At 41.9% G+C, this 14924-nt stretch overlaps 1 protein-coding gene across 6 annotated transcripts in view; it reads left to right on the forward strand.

Moving 5' to 3' along the window:
- ACIN1 (apoptotic chromatin condensation inducer 1) overlaps positions 1-14924 on the forward strand; it is a 33354-nt gene that overhangs the window by 5511 nt on the left and 12919 nt on the right. For all 6 annotated transcript variants that reach the window (XM_033851342.1, XM_073800653.1, XM_073800652.1 and 3 more), the window contains 4 exons: positions 6519-6607; positions 7923-9176; positions 9679-9894; positions 10618-10733. In XM_033851342.1, the coding sequence (XP_033707233.1) occupies positions 6519-6607; positions 7923-9176; positions 9679-9894; positions 10618-10733 (1675 nt within the window). The remainder of the gene's footprint in view (positions 1-6518; positions 6608-7922; positions 9177-9678; positions 9895-10617; positions 10734-14924) is intronic.

The following is a 14924-nucleotide window of genomic DNA, read 5'->3' on the forward strand; positions in this document are numbered from 1 at the left end:
AATAAAAATAAGCCAAAAAATTACGTATAGAATTCCTGCTGTATATGTGTCTCTATGCTAGAGTGTGTAGGGAGTCAGCACATTGTAAAATCTATTAGGGAGAGAGAAGACAACTGCACATAAAACTAACAATGGAAGATGGTATGTTTTAGGTGACATACAAGTAGTACGGACACACGTACCACTGGAATTCCAAAGAGTAAAAAATTCTCTGAGGATTAGAGAGATTAGAGAGAGCCTCATGAAGGAGGTGTAGGATTTGAGTGAGCCTTAGAAATACGTAGGATTTGAGTTGGCACAGAGAAGACAAGAGGGTATTTTTAGGAAGGAACAAAGGCACAGAGGTAGGAAGGAAGGTGATATTTAATTTTAAAGGTAATGGGGGAACCATTGAAAATTCTTGATAGCAATATGATTTGATAAGGAACTCTTGAAAAAGAGAGAGCCTCTTTCTGTTCTAAATGTAACTTGAAGTGAAAATGAGGAATGTCCTGAAATAGATATAAGGTTTCAAAAGCAAGTAAAGATTTAGAGTGAGGAAGGTGGCCAGTAGTCTCTTAAGTGCTTTGTGTCTTCAGCAGGACTATGCCTATGGCTGTAATTGTTGGAGGAGGGGAAAAAAAACAGGTGAAAGGAAAGAGGTGAAAAAAAAGTAAGAAATGAATGTAGTAAATTGTAGAATACAACAAACAATTGCTGTGTGTCCTCTTCGGTGTACTCTATCCATAAACTTTCCTACCTCTGATCTTGGTTAGAATGTGAATTTCATAACAGATGTGGCGTAAAATTTGGTCAAGGTCCTAAATGGAGTGGTAGTTTGGAGTTCTAGCAGTGCTTGGTTGGATCGGTAGTAATGCCTGGAGTTTACCCAGAAATTAGATTTTTTTTTTTTTTTTTTTTAGTTGTACGCGGGCCTCTCACTGTTGTGGCCTCTCCTGTTGCGGAGCACAGGCTCCGGACGCGCAGGCTCAGCGGCCATGGCTCACGGGCCCAGCCGCTCCGCGGCACGTGGGATCTTCCTGGACCGGGGCACGAACCCATGTCCCTTGCATCGGCAGGCGGACTCTCAACCACTGCGCCACCAGGGAAGCCCAGAAATTAGATTTTTTTCAGGTGTACAGCGTCAGTCTGCCGTAGGCTCGTAAACTATTAGGCTTCCAGCTTATTTGTTAGCTTTGGATGTTTGGGGTTCCTTATTTAGTAAGATTTTGATTAAGGTTCCTAGTAACATGTTTTGGTAATCAGTAGTGGTACCTGAGGATTTTTTTTTTTAAATAAATTTATTTATTTATTTTGGCTGCATTGGGTCCTCGCTGCGCGCAGGCTTTCTCTAGTTGCAGCGAGCGGGGGCTACTCTCCGTTGCAGTGCGCAGGCTTTCTCTAGTTGCAGCGAGCGGGGGCTACTCTCCGTTGCAGTGCGCAGGCTTCTCGTTGCGGTGACTTCTCTTGTGGAGCACGGGCTCTAGGCGCGTGGGCTTCAATAGTTGTGTCTTGCGGGCTCTAGAGCACAGGCTCAGTAGTTGTGGCGCGTGGGCTTAGTTGCTCTGCGGCATGTGGGATCTTCCCAGACCAGGGCTCGAACCCGTGTCCCCTGCATTGGCAGGTGGATTCTTACCCACTGCGCCACCAGGGAAGCCCCTGGATATTATTTTTTTTAAGAATATGAATTCCTGGGCCCTGCCCCAAGAATCTCAAAGAATGTAAGTCCCGAGACCTTATATTTTTAAAAAGTCCCCTGGTAGTTCTGTTGATCAGCTCAGTTTATGAATGACTAAATGAAAGAATAGTTTTTCAGCATTATAGTTAATCAAGATCCTTGGCTTATTATATGCCAGCAACCTCGCATTAATGTGCTGTAGTCACAATCCCAAATAGGAAGGAAAAATTGGTTTATAAAATCCTGCCTGGCTCTCCTTCTTGACTTCATATCTTTCCATCACTTTCTTCAGATTTTTCTAAGATGTTGGGAGTCAGTATTCACCCTCCATAGTCAGAAGTTGCCTCCTAGATCGTGACTGGGTATACAACAGTCCTTATTATCTTCAGTTAATTTTTCCAAAAAGAGCCCACTCTAGGAAAATTAGGAGGAAAAATACAAAAACATTTAAAAATGGATATTCAGAATACAGATTGATTAACAAAGGTATAGCCCCAGGGGATCTTAGCCAGCCTTTGGCTTACAGAGCATTTAGCCCTCATTCCTGTTCTTGTGTTAAATCTGGATGCTGAGATTATAAAGAAATGTTAGGTAAGTTACTTATACAGCTAACATGAGTCATATTTAGGGTTGGCATCATTGCCAGGTCTCCATTCTCTTAATTTCTGCTGCTTTTTCATACCCAAGGATACCCTCTGGCCACAGGCTTTGCTCTGATCTCTGTAGCTACCTAACCTGGATCCTGCAAATCCTGCCCAGGGATTTGTTTTCCAAGATGAAGAAACTACCTTCCTATATGACCCTTAAACATTCTTCAGTCTGTTTTTTTTGTTTGGTTTTTTGTGGGGTTTTTTGCCAAGCTGTGCGGCATCCGGGATCCTCTGATCAGGGATCGAACCTGTGCTCCCTACGTTGGGGGAGCACAGAGTCTTAACCACTGGACCACCAGGGAAGGCCCCATTCTTCACTTTAATACATTCTACACTGCCTTTGCTCTCCTGAAGGCTTCTGGCTTTGGAATCTTAGAAATCTTACATTCACCCTGGCTTGCTTTTTAACTCCTGAAATACATTTATTAACCTGTTACCAGTATTCGTACCACTCTTTGCTAAAGGTGCTCAGTTTCTGCACACATTATTAACATCTGGCTGAAGACACTCATGTGGCCATGTTCACATAATAGAAGATGGCACCTTTCCCAGAACCTTGTCTGCATCACATCAGCTCCTTACAAGGAGCTGGAAGAAATTCCTCATCTCTTTCTTATATTTTGTATTGCTTACTAGGCTCTTGTTTTCATGTCTGAGGTTCCCCTCCAGTTGTCATTTTCTTTGCAAAACAGTGATGTCCAGAACTTTCTGACCAGCCCTTCCCATTTTTCCCACATCTCTTTGATGACTTATTAGGCAAGTGCTTCTAGAGGAGGGATCATCTAGAATCCTGTCATTGCAGTTTTACAGTATCAAAATAACATTATGATCTAATAGAATAGCATACAGTTTATAATTGATGGAGATAAAGGCTATTTGCTTGTGCATACCTAATTTTAAAATCACAGCTCCAGAACTCTTATTTGATCTGTTTAGCACATTTATCTCTGGTAAACTTTGTACATGCCTTTTTTCCCCCCTTAAAATCACATTTATTTATTCAGAGCATATATGTGCTTTGTTATTCACTGCAAAGCATCTTTGGTATATGTGCTTGTAACACTTGCTTTTAAGTTGAAAATAAACAACAAAGAGAATGTTTCTTATATAGAACTTGCAGTGGTAAAAGCAAGTACTTGGGTTGGCTAGGCCTGTGAATTTTAACTGTTCGTAGTATTTGAGGCGTATCAGAGAATCTCTCCTGTAGGTTTTCCCTCCAGGGTATAGGATTTTATTGTTTTAAAAATGTTTGTTTTCTTATTACAAAAAGTAGTGTGTATTCATTAGAAAATTTTTGGAAAAACAGGAAAAAACAGGTTTTCGTTTGTTTTATTTGGCTGCGCTGTGCAGCTCGTGGGATCTTAGTTCCCCTACCAGGGATCGAACCCGGGCCCCGGCAGTGAAAGCACCGAGTCCTTACCAATAGACCACAAGGGAATTCCCTAATTTTTAAAAAATTTTATTGGCATATAGTTGATTTACAATGTTGCGTTAGTTTCAGGTATACTGTAAAGTGAATCACTTATACATATATATCCACTCTTTTTTAGATTCTTTTCCCATATAGGCCCTTTAAACAGGTTTTTAAGTCATCAGAAGTCCCACAAACAAAAATAACCACAGTTGATAGTTTGCTATATAATTTTCCAGTCTTTTCTTTGCCTATTTATAAGCTTAAGATATCTGCAATTTTCAAATCTTTACCTTCCCTCCAACCTGGGTAACTTTTTCTTCTTCTTTTTATTTTTATCTTTTAATTTATTTTATTTATTTTTGGCTGCGTTGGGTCTTTGTTGCTGCATGCGGGCTTTCTCTAGTTGTGGCGCACGAGCTTTCTCTAGTTGCGGCGAGCGGGGGCTACTCATCGTTGTGGTGCGCGTGCTCCTCATTGCGGTGGCTTCTCTTGTTGCGGAGCACGGGCTCCAGGCAAACGGGCTCAGTAGTTGTAGCTTGCAGGCTCTAGAGTGCAGGCTCAGTAGTTTTGGCGCACGGGCTTAGTTGCTCCGCGGCATGTGGGATCTTCCCCAACCAGGGCATGAATCCGTGTTCCCTGCATTGGCAGGTGGATTCTTTTTCTTTTTTTCTTTTTTTCTTTTTTTTTTTTTTTGCAGTACGCAGGCCTCTCACTGTTGTGGCCTCTCCCGTTGCGGAGCACAGGCTCCAGACGCGCAGGCTCAGCGGCCATGGCTCACAGGCCCAGCTGCTCCGCGGCACGTGGGATCTTCCCGGACCGGGGCACAAACCCATGTCCCCTGCATCGACAGGCGGACTCAACCACTGCACCACCAGGGAAGCCCTGGCAGATGGATTCTTAACCACTGCACCACCAGGGAAGCCTCTTCTTTTTTTTTTTTTTTTTTTTTTTTTAATTCTTGAGCATCTGGATAGTGATTTTTTTTTAAGACATTATTTTTTTTAGAGCAGGTTTAGGTTCACAGCAAAATCGTAAAGGTACAGAGATTTCTCATACACCCTCTGCCCCCACGTATGCATAGCCTCTCTTAATATCAACATCCCGCACCAGAGTGGTACATTTTTTACAATGGGTGAACATACACTGACACATCATAATCACCCAAAGTCTATAGTTTACCTTAGGGTTCATTCTTGATGTTGTACATTCTGTGGGTTTGGACAAATGTATAATGACATGTATCCATCATTAGAGTATCATACCAGGGTATTTTCACTGCCCTAAAACTCCTCTTTGCTCTGCCTGTTCATCCCTCTCTCCACCCTCTGTCTTTTTTTTTCTTTTTTGTTAAACTACAATAAGTCAGCTTCTTTCCCTTATTTTGATACATGCCAAGGAGCTTTTCCTGAAATTCATGGAAAAGGTTTTCTTTTGCTTTTCCTCATTTTGTAATTTAACCTATTCCAGGTCATTTAATTATGAAATTATTGATTATTATAGGCACCACATTATTTATTAATATCTTACAGATTACTCTTTAAATCTTTGCTGAAGAATCTGACCTGTCACTGAATATCCTAACCCTAGTTCCTGTACACACACCTGTAATGCAAGTCTTTATTCTCTAACCCAGATATGAAATGGTATATATTCAAAGATCCTGTTAATCAAGTGATCATGGAGTAAAGTTTTATGAAATATGTGCAGTCTTCTAGTTCATTCTGTAAGTTTCTTTTCTTCTTTTAGTTACAGAAGCAGAGACTAGTTTAGTTTAGATTGCTGGAATAAAATAAGAGAGAAGACCTTGGATGAGAGCTCACACCATCTGCTTTATTTGCACTAGTTTAAATACTGTTCGGGTAGCACAGGTTTTTATGGATCATTTAAACCTTTTGTACTGTATCGTACGTATCTGAAATATAATTATATTTAGGCTGTTTTCTAAACTGGTTCACATCAATATTTGCATTGCTACTCTGTAATATTTTAACACTGGTAGGAAACGTAGAGGTCTTCCGGTCCATCCCCTCCATTTTCTCAGTCAAGACACTGAGACCCAAATTATTTAAGTGATTTACCCACAGTTACCTTCCTTCATGGAACGTAAGTGAAATTTTTTTCCAGTTTTACATGGAGTTGTTATTTGGAATGACCAACCTGTGCCCCCTGCAGTGTAAGCATGGAGTCTTAACCACTGAACTGCCAGGGAAGTCCACAAGCTTTCTTTTAATAGTAGAGCTTATTTTTCTTTAAGATAATCTCACCTTGAGCTCCATATATAAAACATAATTGAGAGGGGCCATTTCTGAAGCCCTGAGCCCTGAAAATCATTTCTCTTAAGTACTTACATCATGAGATAATTGTTTTACAAACTGGTATATTAATCATGATGTTTTGGTCAAAACTAGTGGTGGCAATAGGCAGTCCAAAAAAATGGACACTGAACACAGTGAAGTCTTGGGCTTTGATTCAGTGACAAAACATTTTACAGAAATAAATGTACTTTGTGCTAGACAATTTGAAGCCCTTGGTAGTTATTTTACATTTATTTGAATTATTTATAATATGTGAATTGGCTTTGTGACATTAAAAACATTCCAGATGTGCATAGCAGGAATTATCAACATGACCCTGACCCTTAGGGCTTTATATAGTCTTTTCTTCCACATAGAAGTCAGAGAGATTAATACAGATATGTATTGAGCCGCTCATATGCTTTGATCGATTGAATTTTAGAAAGCAGTCTTGAATGAATGTTCATGTTATGAGTCTGACTTGGTTTTTTTTCATTTGATAGGAAAAAGCGCCTCTATTTCCGAAGAGAAAGGTGAATCTGATGATGAGAAACCAAGGAAAGGAGAAAGACGATCATCCAGAGTCAGACAGGTAACTCAGTTACCTCTGAAAGCATCCTTCACCTCTTTGGGTAATGCCTTGGATATCTCCTCCTCCTCCTCTTTTTCCTCAAACTATTTCAGAGTTGGTATCTCTCTAGCTTTCTGTATAGTCATCTCCTTTCTCTTCATAATCATTTTTCTTGTTTTTTGTTTTCTAATTTATATCTGCTCTGGCCTTTGGATTTCTTTTTTAGCCATGCTGTGAGCATGTGGGATCTTAGTTCCCTGACAAGGGATCGCACCCACATCCCCTGCATTTGGAAGCGTGGTGTCTTAACCCCTGGACTGCCAGGGAAGTCCCTGGCCTTCGAATTTCTAAAAGAATATATAAAAAAGTAACTGTGGGACTTCCCTGGTGGCGCAGTGGTTGAGAGTCCGCCTGCCGATGCAGGGGACACGGATTCGTGCCCCGGTCCGGGAAGATCCCACATGCCGCGGAGCAGCTGGGCCCGTGAGCCATGGCCGCTGGGCCTGCACGTCCGGAGCCTGTGCTCCGCAACAGGAGAGGCCACAACAGTGAGAGGCCCGTGTACCTCAAAAAAAACAAAACAAATAAAAAAATAACTGTGAAAGTTAGTAGGCTGGTCTGTATTCCTAAGGTAGCACATTATTAGAAAAGATATAATTCATTATTCAATTAAAACCTTAAAGCTGTATGATACAGTGTTAAGTAAACAGTATACAAAAGCATATGTATAGTGTAATTACAACTGTGGAAAAGAAACAATGGGAAAAAATTAAATATACCCCAAAGATGATCAAAATAATCGCATTTATTGATAATAGGTCAGTCCCGCCCCCACCCCCTTTCTAGATGTTCAGTTTATATATATATATATATTTTTTTTCTTTCTTTTGGTATGCGGGCCTCTCACCTCTGTGGCCTCTCCTGTTGCGGAGCACAGGCTCCGGACGCGCAGGCTCAGCGGCCATGGCTCATGGGCCCAGCTGCTCCGCGGCATGTGGGATCTTCCCGGACCGGGGCACGAACTCGTGTCCCCTGCATCAGCAGGCGGACTTTCAACCACTGCGCCATCAGGGAAGCCCTATATTTATTTTTAAAGCTTGACGCTAACAAATGAAGTACTAGCAGTTTCATTATTTTATTCTTTTTGGTCACTCTATTTTGATTCCTGTAAGAGCCCATACTAGTCACGTGTGTCTCTTGTCGCATTTGTTTTCTGTGTTGCTGAAAGCATATATCATTGAGTTTCTTCGTCATGTGTGTGCCTTGTGAGATACTTTTTCTCCTCTGTTGATAGTGAGCAAATATACTTGGAACCATTGAATATTTTTTCTTTCAGGCAAGAGCAGCTAAACTCTCTGAGTGTAGCCAGGCTGCTGAGGAGGAAGAGGATCAAGAAACACCTTCCAGAAATCTGAGGCTCAGAGCAGATCGAAATTTGAAAACTGAAGAGGAAGAAGAAGAGGACGAGGAAGAGGAAGAAGAGGAGGAAGAGGAGGAAGACGATGATGAGGGACAAAAATCTAGGGATGCACCAGTCCTGAAGCAGTTTAAGGAAGAAGAGGGGGAAGAGAAGCCCAGTGTAAAAGTTGAGGAGGTAATGGATGAGAGATCCCAAACTATAAGATCCCAGGAACAGGAGGGGTTAGAGAGAGGAGGGAGAGTTACAAGGTCCCAGGAAGAGGCCAGAAGAAGTCATCTGGCCAGACATCAGCAGGAGAAAGAGATGAAAACAGCTTCTCCCCTTGAGGAAGAAGAAAGAGAAATAAAACCTTCAAAAAGCTTGGAGGAAAAATCCAAGTCCCCTTCCCCTCCTCGATTGACTGAAGATCTGGAGAAGGCCCCTGTTGTGCTACAACCAGAGCAAACTGCTAGTGAGGAGGAGACTCCCCCACCTTTACTTACCAAGGAAGCATCTTCTCCACCACCTAATACACAACTCCAGAGTGAAGAAGAAATAGAACCCATGGAAGGCCCAGCCCCTCCTGTCCTTATTCAGTTGTCTCCTCCTAATACAGATGCTGAGGCCAGGGAGCTCTTACTGTCTCAGCATACTGTGCAGTTGGTGGGAGGTCTGTCTCCTTTGTCAAGCCCTGCAGACACCAAAGTAGAATCTCCAGTAGAGAAAGTGCCAGAGGAGAGTGTCCTGCCTCTAGTTCAGAAAAGCACACAAGCTGAATCCTCAACCCAGAAGGGTCTTGAAACTGAATCAGAAAAATCAGCTCAACCACTCCCTCTAAAAATCGAGGAATTCACACTGGCCAAAGGGATCACGGAGGAATCTTTGGAACAGAAGGAAGACAGGAGGGCTTCTCATACTCTTGTCCCAAGCCACAGATTGAAACGGTCAGCTGACTCATCCTCTAGCCGATCCTCCTCATCGTCATCCTCCAGTTCTAGATCAAGATCTCGCTCTCCTGACAGCTCAGGCTCTCAGTCTCATTCACCTCCAAGATCCAAGCAGAGAGATGTATCTCAGGCAGGTACTCATTCCAACCCTCGTGGTAGACCCAAGATGGGCTCCAGGTCAACATCAGAATCCAGGTCCCGTTCCCGTTCACGTTCACGTTCAGCGTCAAGCAACAGCAGAAAAGTAAGTGTGGGAGAATCCTGGGTGCGTTGATGTTCTGTCTGTACTGCAGTGTTTTTCAACCCCTGGAGAATCTATCATGATTTCCAGCAGAAAAGCTTCCTTTAAGTCCCCAGTACAGTGATTACTTTCTTCTCATTTCGGAGTCTCACTTTCAACTCATTGATTCCTAAGTTGGGTCCTTTTTCAATTTGATTCCCTTTGATTGCAAAGAAAGCTGAATCCATACCCATTTCCTCTGCTAGACTATAAACTTCTTGAGGATATGGACATGCCTTTTTATGTGTGTATCCCAGTACCCAGCACCTAGTTGGGAGTTGATAAACAATTTGTTGAGTAATCTAGGAAGTCAGGGAGGTCACTAAATGAAACAGGAATAAACCTAGGGAAAGATGTAAATAAAATCTTTGAATAAAAAGATCTAAAGTATTAAGTTGGAAAACTCAGTGATCTACTGAATATATGGCATATAAAATAATTTGCCTAATGTGTTTCATTTCTTTAGTCTCTGAGCCCTGGAGTCTCCAGGGACAGCAGCACCAGCTACACTGAAACCAAAGATCCCTCTTCTGGTCAGGAGGTTGCAACTCCACCATTGCCACAGCTTCAGGTCCTTGAGCCAAAGGAGAGGACTTCCACCTCAACCTCTATCCTAGTGAGGCGTATGAGCCAACCTGAGCCAGCTGAAAAGCATGTGACCCAGAGGTTACAGCCTGAGCGGGTAGGGTATTATGCCCCTTCCCTAAGAGGGAGACGGAGGATTAGGCATGATTTTCCCTTTTGTCTTAGCTATAAAACTGAAAGTGCAGTCTGGATAATGTTCAATAGAAATGGAGAAGGTTGGGGAAAAACCTGTTAGAGTCTACTTTTTTTTTTTTTTGCGGTACGCGGGCCTCTCACTGTTGTGGCCTCTCCCGTTGCGGAGCACAGGCTCCGGACGCGCAGGCTCAGCGGCCATGGCTCACGGGCCCAGCCGCTCCGCGGCATGCGGGATCTTCCCGGACCGGGGCACGAAGCCGCGTCCCCTGCATCGGCAGGCGGACTGTCAACCACTGCGCCACCAGGGAAGCCCCTAGAGTCTACTTTTATTTCCAAATCCCTGGTTCATGAAAGTTCTCCATGAGGCTGAGCAGCAGGGTTCTCATCTTCAGGGCTCTCAAGGTCAGTTCTTCCTCGGAACATCTCCCTTTTTTCTGCCCAAAAGGAAGCCTTTTCTCAGTTCTCTCAAAGAAGAATTTTAATAAAATGATTTTTGGCATAGAAATTCTGTAAGCAATATTCCATTCCACTTTCTTAAATGAAATAATGAAGATAAATAGAGTTATGTGTGGAGCGGGTACTGTGTATGTTGTGCTCTGCCTTTTACCAACTCCACGTTATAGAAAAGGAACCAAGCAGATTTAAGTACGTTGCTATGTTTGTTTTGCTGTGTTTGTCCTTACAGGGGAGCCCAAAGAAGTGTGAAGCTGAAGAGGCAGAGCCGCCAGCTGCCACACAGCCCCAGACCTCAGAGACTCCGACCCCCCACCTACCAGAATCAGAAAGGATTCATCACACTGTGTAAGTGATCTCTCTCAACTGGGGTATAACAATCCCAGTTTGTGGGCTAGTTCTTGGCTCTCTAGGGTTCTTTGGCTAAGTCCTAGTTTCATTATAAAATGTGAAGGCAGAGCTTTATCTGGACTAAGGCTAGACTTCAGTTACTATGTTCAGAGTTGCCACCAGAACTCTTAAGGTCGTCTGAAAAGTGGTGGTGAGAGCAAAAGGAACCCCATATCTGGAATCATCTGACCAAAACAGTCAATTCCTTTAAGAAGGAGGCAGCAGAGGCTTCTTTTTGTAAACTCAAGACAGTGTAAGGGCATTGACTCAGGCATTTTAACTCAGTCTTTAACTCACATTTACCAGCTACATGTGAGCCTGGGAACACAGTTTAGTAAAGGATGTTGAGGATCTACAGAGCACCTTACAGGAGAGTGCTGTTTTTTAGTTATTTTATTTTCTCTGGTTATAAGCTATCATTTTATTAAGCACAGTCTATCCTAGTTATCTCCCACAGTGTACAATACAGCAAAATATGAAGTCCATATCAAGTCAAGTTATTCCTTCTAAGACCCTTGGATTGATTTTACCATTTATGCAGTTAACATGAATTTTTTATTCCTTATGTGTAGTCCTAGAAAAATACTGTCATATCAAATTAAATTTGTAATTGAACATGTATGTCATTCATTCTTCAGAGCTAGGTATTACAAATTAAGAAGCCATTGAACCAAAATTCCTGGCTTCAGAGTCTCATGGGAAGTGAAAAAGAAAAGCATTGTGGAAATAAGATTGCTTAGCTTTTAGATATCAGGAATCCTATACTACTTTAGTGAATATCCTGTGTAGACAGTTGGCCTAACTTTGTTCCATGATTGTTTTAATGGCATTTTAACACTAATACTATCAATATGATTTTTCCCTTTATGTACATCTAATCATTTATGTTCTTCTTAGAGCTTCAGGCTATCTTTTGCCTCTGATTTTGGAGGGTGGTGGGCAGTGACATGGTTTATTATCTCATTTTCTTGAGACTTTAACAATAATTATGTACTCATTATTATAACTTTTGCCTTGCTACTGTCTATTCTAATATTCTTGCCTCTGCTGCCATCTTGTGGCCATTACATTTTTGGTTTGAAAGCTAAAAGTTCACTCTATTGCCTTTGAAAAAAGTTTTTGTTTTTCCATTTTGGAATGGGTACATTATCCTTTGGAAAAGGGTTTTTCTTCTAGGACCTTAAAGTGAAAAACCAGCGGATTCTGGAAGGTGTTCAGGATTCCCCAGCTACACCATCGATGAGGAAATGGGGTGACACCTTCCCTTCCCTATCCATCAATCAGAGATAATGCCTGCCTTTCCCTCCCCTATCCCATGGGAGTATAGCATGTCTTTTCTGTAATGGCAGTTTCAAAGTAGATGTTGACAACCTGCTACTAATTGGGCCTGAGGAAGTGCCTCCTGTGCACCTTGAGAGGCAAGTAATTTTCTGAAAAGCTGCTTGCTTGTCCTCAAATCCTGTGGGTCTCTGAGATCCTGGCAACAGAGTGGCACTTTGTGCTGTTTTGAAGCACCTTATTTAATGGATTTTTGCATGCAAGTCCAGGGCAAATGAACCTTGGAGTTATATACAGAGTTTTTCTCCTCAGGTAAACGTGGCTTTGATCTTCATTTATGACTGAGCTTATCTAGTCACATTGATTCTGGCATGGTGATAGCAAGTGGCACCTTGGGCAAATATTGAGATTGTCCATTGTTGCCTAAGCAAGCTTCGGTGGAGCAGCCCATAGGTTAGAAATGCAGTCTGAGCTCAGAAGTAGCTCTCACACATCGCTCTTACTTGCTTTCCTTCTGCCTACCTTCCACATGGTCTATGCAGCAGCCTAACAAAATGAGATGCTCAAAACCCATAGGCTCTTCTGGCACTGGGTTTGGTAAATGAATCTTTGAGAAGTTTGCCTACATTTCTGGAGGCCGTACTAAACTAATTCACAACACTCCTTCTGGTCTTTCAGCCCTCTAGAGTGCTAGTGTTCAGCCTGGTGATCTCTGGAGCCCTGGCCAGTTTTAAAAGTGGGATCAACAGTGAGTGCTAAATGGAAAAGACCATTTGTAGCTTAATCTTGGTTTTCCTCTCTATCTCAACAAGAAGTCACATGAGTTTTAAAAAAAACAGAGCTGGGGCCTGTTGATTCAGTAAAGTGTTAAAAAAAAAATTCGACTTTACTTCAAGGACCTCTCACCACTTGGAAGAGATTGCCTAAATTTTTTTGGCTGTGCTTGGTTAAATCCATTGTGATTCTGATTGTGCCCTGAGGAATTCTAGGTTTATGAGGTAAGGTATCTTTTTCATTTCTTGGGGCAGGAATTTGTGAGCCCTCAGTTCTGTTTCACTTGAGCCCCGTTCCAGAATCTAGTCCTCTGCCTGCTTATAGATACAACAAAAATTTCCTCATACAGCAGAAAATAATGGTACTCTCTTTTTACATTAAAAAACATAGAGAAAAAGAAAAAGAAAGGGAAAGGAAAAACTTTGTGTGGGCAGCTGTATCATCCAGTAATAGTTAATTCAAACCCCAATTTTTCTAAATACAACCTTCCTGTATACACAAACCTTGCAGGCAATAGCAGCGTTGGGCTCTTGGCACTATGCTTATTTGTTTTTTCGCCTGAGTAGGAGGAAGGAAATGGTCCTTTAAGCCAGTATGACAGTGTAATTGATACTCCTCAGGGGACCTACAGTGCCAGTATGCCAAATGATGCATAATTTTTAAAAAGTAAAATTTATTGTTACCAATAGTTTGCTCACTGAGAAGTTGGTATCTAAGGACACACCCTCTAAAACCATACCGACCTGGGTTATCTTGGGACTAGTATGCTCCTGAGGGTATGCTATGTTTAAATCTCACTGCCTAAGGGTAGTCAGATCCCACTGTTTCTTATTAAATTTCACATCAGGTCCTCAGTTCCTTCTGAATTTTCTATAGTAACTAAAGCTCAAACATATGTCTATAGAAATTTCCCTTTCCGTTAGTTTTTCTGAATCTCATTCCTATTCAGATGTGAACTCTAATGTGATGTTATTAGCCTGTAAGTAGTTCTGTCCTTTTCTTCTGGGCTACAAATGCTTTGTGCACTGTTTAATTTTGGGTAGATATCACCCACCCCCATCCCTATGCAGTTTCACTTATTTTTTCAAAGATATCAGAAATATTTGTGCAAGAATTTAAATAGTGGGAAAGGAGATGCCTTTTGCATAAAAGGGACTACAAAGAAAAGCTGTGTGGGGCTCTGACGCATAGCTAAGAAGGCTTTGGGACTAGTCCTGCAAGTAGATTGAGTCCCATTTTGGGATAATTTCGAGGCTTCCTCTTTTTCTTATGAAAATAAAGTTTTGGGAATTCTTCGGTCCCACAGGTTTGATCATGGGGAAGTAGACAGCACAAACTCATTGTGTCTTAAGGCCAAGAATAACGTCATAAAATTCTTGAAAAAAATGAGATAGAATTTCCAATTGAAAGAAGATTCTTCCTCCAGGGATGCCACTTTTGGAGAGGCATATTGGCAGCTGAAAGAATTTTAGGACAATTGATGGACAGGGAACATGTATTTGAGGATGTTTGAAGGTAACATTTCTCTGTAGGATAACGGTGTCTGTGGGAATTCTATCCAAAAATACTTATTAAGAAGAAAACCTTTAATTCAGCGAGGATTTACTAAAATATCCACTTGGTACCCCCAATGACAACCTAATTGGGAAATATTTACTGAGCGTTTCTTTGCGTTAGGCCCCAGGCTAGGGGTCAAGGGATGCAGTCTCTGACCTTGAGGAACTCTGCAGGGTAGAGGTGAGGGGGAAGTAAACCAGCAGGTACTAGACAGTGATGTGGGCATTGCTGAGAACTGTCAAACCAATTAGTGCCTTTACATCAGAGAAAGAGCAGTCTACTCTTTGAGGATGCTCAAAAAAAAAAAAAAGCTCCCTAGGTGTCACCAAATGAGATAATGGCCTATTAAACGTACACGTGTTTTATGCATATCCTTACCTTGACTTGGGGTGTCTTCCAAGCCAGACTCCTAAGAGCAAATCCTTATCACACTGTTAGATGAGATAGGTATTGTTATTACCCCTACTTTACAGATTAAGAAACTGATACACAGAGGGGATCAGGAACTTGCCCAATATTATGCTACTTGTGTGCGGTGGG

This window comes from Tursiops truncatus, chromosome 2 (genome assembly GCF_011762595.2).
Source record: "Tursiops truncatus isolate mTurTru1 chromosome 2, mTurTru1.mat.Y, whole genome shotgun sequence".
Classification (NCBI taxonomy): domain Eukaryota; kingdom Metazoa; phylum Chordata; class Mammalia; order Artiodactyla; family Delphinidae; genus Tursiops; species Tursiops truncatus.